General features: G+C 43.1%; 1 protein-coding gene across 1 annotated transcript in view; it reads right to left on the bottom strand.

Annotated features, from left to right (window-relative positions):
• The window catches only part of slc4a1ap (solute carrier family 4 member 1 adaptor protein), a 13,330-nt gene extending 10,308 nt beyond the window's left edge, over positions 1 to 3,022 (bottom strand). Inside the window, exon 1 of the mRNA XM_020614544.1 lies at positions 2,148 to 3,022. Coding sequence (XP_020470200.1) covers positions 2,148 to 3,011 — 864 coding nt within the window. The 5' untranslated portion in view covers positions 3,012 to 3,022. The remainder of the gene's footprint in view (positions 1 to 2,147) is intronic.
• Between the last annotated feature and the right edge of the window lie 259 nt (positions 3,023 to 3,281).

Here is a 3,281-nt window from a genome sequence, read left to right as displayed (position 1 = left end):
TTACACACACACACACACACACACACACACACACACACACACACATATATATATTCTACAAACAATACCCCATAATGACAATATGAAAAAGTGTTTGAAATCTTTACAAATGTATTAAAAATAAAATAAAATTTAAAAAAAATCACATATATACTGCTCAAAAGAAATAAAGGGAACACAACATAGTTGAATGTCTTATGTTTGTGTTCCCTTTATTTTTTTTGAGCAGTTGTACATAAGTATTCACAGCCTCTGCTCAATACTTTGTTGAAGCACCTTTAGCACAAATTACAGCCTCAAGTCTTTTTGAGTATGATGCTACAAGCTTGGCACACCTACTTTTGGGCACTTTCTCCTATTCTTCTTTACAATACCTCTCAAGCTCCATCAGGTTGGATGGGGAGCATCAGTGCACAGCCATTTTCAGATCTCTCCAGAGATGTTCAATTGAGTTCAAGTCTAGGTTCAAGTCTGGGCTCTGGCTGGGCCACTCAAGGACATTCACAGAGTTGTCCCGTAGCCACTCCTTTGTTATCTTGGCTGTGTGCTTAGGTTCTTTGTCCTGTTGAAAGATGAACCGTCTTCCCAGTCTGAGGTCCAGAGCGCTGTGGAACAGGTTTTCATCAAAGATGTCTCTGTACATTGCTGCAGTCATTGTTCCCTCGATCCCGACTAGTCTTCCCAGTTCCTGCTGCTGAAAAACATCGCCACAGCATGATGCTGCCACCACCATGCTTCACTGTAGGAGTGGTATTGGCCAGGTGGTGAGTGGTGCCTGGTTTCCTCCAAACATGACGCTTGGCATTCAGGCCAAAGAGTTCGATCTTTGTCTCATCAGACCAGAGAGTTTTGTTTCTCGTGGTCTGAGAGTCCTTTTAGGTGCCTTTTGGCAAACTCCAGGCAGGCTGCCATGTGCCTGTTACTGAGGAGTGGTTTCCATGTGGCCACTCTACCATACAGACCTGATTGGTGGAGTGCTGCAGTGATGGCTCTTCTTCTGGAAAGTTCTCCTCTCTCCACAGAGAAATGCTGGCGCTCTTTCAAAGTGACCATCGAGTTTTTGGTCACCTCCCTGACTGAGGCCCTTCTCTCTCGATCGCTCAGTTTGGCCGGGCGGCCCGCTCTAGGAAGAGTCCTGGTGGTTCCAAACTTCTTCCATTTACGGATGATGGAGGCCACTGTGCTCACTGGGACCTTCAATGATGCAGAAATTTTTCTGTACCCTTCCCCAGATCTGTGCCTTGATACAATCCTGTCTCAGAGATCTACAGACAATTCCTTGGACTTCATGGCTTGGTTTGTGCTTGTGGGACCTTATAGAGACAGGTGTATGCCTTTCCAAATCATGTCCAATCAACTGAATTTCCCACAGGTGGACTCCAATCAAGTTGTAGAAACATCTCAAGGATGATCAGTGGAAACAGGATGCACCACAGAGCTCAATTTTGAGTGTCATGGCAAAGGCTGTGAATACTTATGTGATATTTTATTTTTTTTTTTTAATAAATTTGCAAAGATTTCAAACTAAATTTTTTCACATCATTATGGGGTATTGTTTGTAGAATTTTGAGGACAATAATTAATTTAATCCATTTTGGATTAAGGCTGTAACATAACAAAATGTGGAAAAAGTTAAGCGCTGTGAATACTTTCTGGATACACTGTATATATAGACACACACCTACCCACATACATACATATAGCACAGATCTACCTGCCTTTAAGACTTTGACTGTACCTGTACATAGATCATGTTTATTGAAGATGTGCCTTATGGGACTGTATTTGAATCAGTGACAGTGCTAAAGGGCAGTCGTAGGAAAGCAAGATTAATATTATAAATACTCATTGACTATAAGAATGGTTTGAAGAATAGAGAAATTAGATCTGAAGGTTTTTTAACCCTTATTTGTGCTTATTTATTTAGTGTTTCGTTTGTGTGTGTCAAGTAAAAACTCGAATAAAAAAGACAGCAAATGGTCTATTATGTAATTAGTCAGTTATATTACTATTATACTAATATAAACTGAAAGAACAGAGAATCTGTTGTTGTTGGATAGTTAGCCCTGTATTCAAGTCCTGTGTGCCCCTACTTCAAAGACAGCTGTACTGTATGCATTATCGTTAGTAATGTATTCATGTCAGACCTGCAGGATAAAAAGCCTCGTGCTCCCTCCAAACTTTAAGACATGTCCCACGCGGATTCGGATGTAGCTCTTCGGGGGAATCTTGTTCTTGTTTACCAGGGTGCCGTGCGTGCTGCCCAAATCATGGAGGTAGAAGCCTCTCTTCTCTCCAACCGACTGCCCCTCTTCGGCCTGACCACGGTACTGAATTACTGCGTGATACCTGGAGATGGACGGGTGCTCTAGAGAGACGTCACACACAGGCAAACGTCCAACCACGAAGTAACTTTTGTGAGCGAGTAGTACCTTGTCCACTATGGTGCCGTTTTTAAGGATTTCAAGCGCATAGGGGACATCTGGAGCGCTACCACCCCAGGGCGGTTCTGTGTACGGGAGAGGGGGGAATTTACCAGCTGGGGACCCTTTGGCAGGAAGCACCCTGGGTTTCGCGTCTGGCACAATTTTGACAAGGGCCGCGTCATTGTCTTTGTTACCTTTTTTGTCATATTGTTGCATTTTTTCCGAGGGTTTGTTTTCATTATCAGCATCCGAGGAAGTGCCGCTGGTAGTGTCCACAAAATCATCTTTCACTGTTCTTGTTTCAACTGCTGTTGTTTTGGACAGAGCAGTGACGGTACCGCGTTTGCAGGGAATGGAAGGCGCTGCGAAAAGAGCGGGTTTCTTGAAGGGGTCCTCTGTTTCTGGTTCATTTTTGGGTAAGTCTTTCTTCTCGGTTTCCCCTCCATTGTTGGTCCCCGAACACTGATCAGTTTCCACTGCAAAGCTAATTTCTTCAGCCATAGTTTTCACGCTCACGTCTGTTGACGAAGAGGCGGCCATGTTTATTTGGTACGACTGTAAAATTTGCCCGGGTCTTCCACGCATAAAGGAAATAAAAGCAGGTAAACATGGAATAGATGGTGAATTTGTTGGCTTTAATAGGTTCCGACTTTCGTTTTCATTTCTTTGACAAAATATAAATTAATTTTCTAGGTTTTAGTAAGAGAAAGGAAGGACCAGGTCGGAAAACAACTTTTAGGAGGTGATTTTGGCATAATTTAGGCTGTGACTGGATTGGAATGGCAGGTAGCAGCGGATGAATGTCTGAGGATGATGTTATGGAGGTTGAGTGGACCAGAATAGTCGGAAGGGAAA

The sequence above is a fragment of the Monopterus albus genome, unplaced genomic scaffold, assembly GCF_001952655.1.
Source record: "Monopterus albus unplaced genomic scaffold, M_albus_1.0 scaffold147.1, whole genome shotgun sequence".
NCBI classification, from domain to species: Eukaryota; Metazoa; Chordata; class Actinopteri; order Synbranchiformes; family Synbranchidae; genus Monopterus; species Monopterus albus.
Note: the sequence above shows the minus strand (reverse complement) of the source record. Positions and strands in the feature narration are given on the sequence as shown.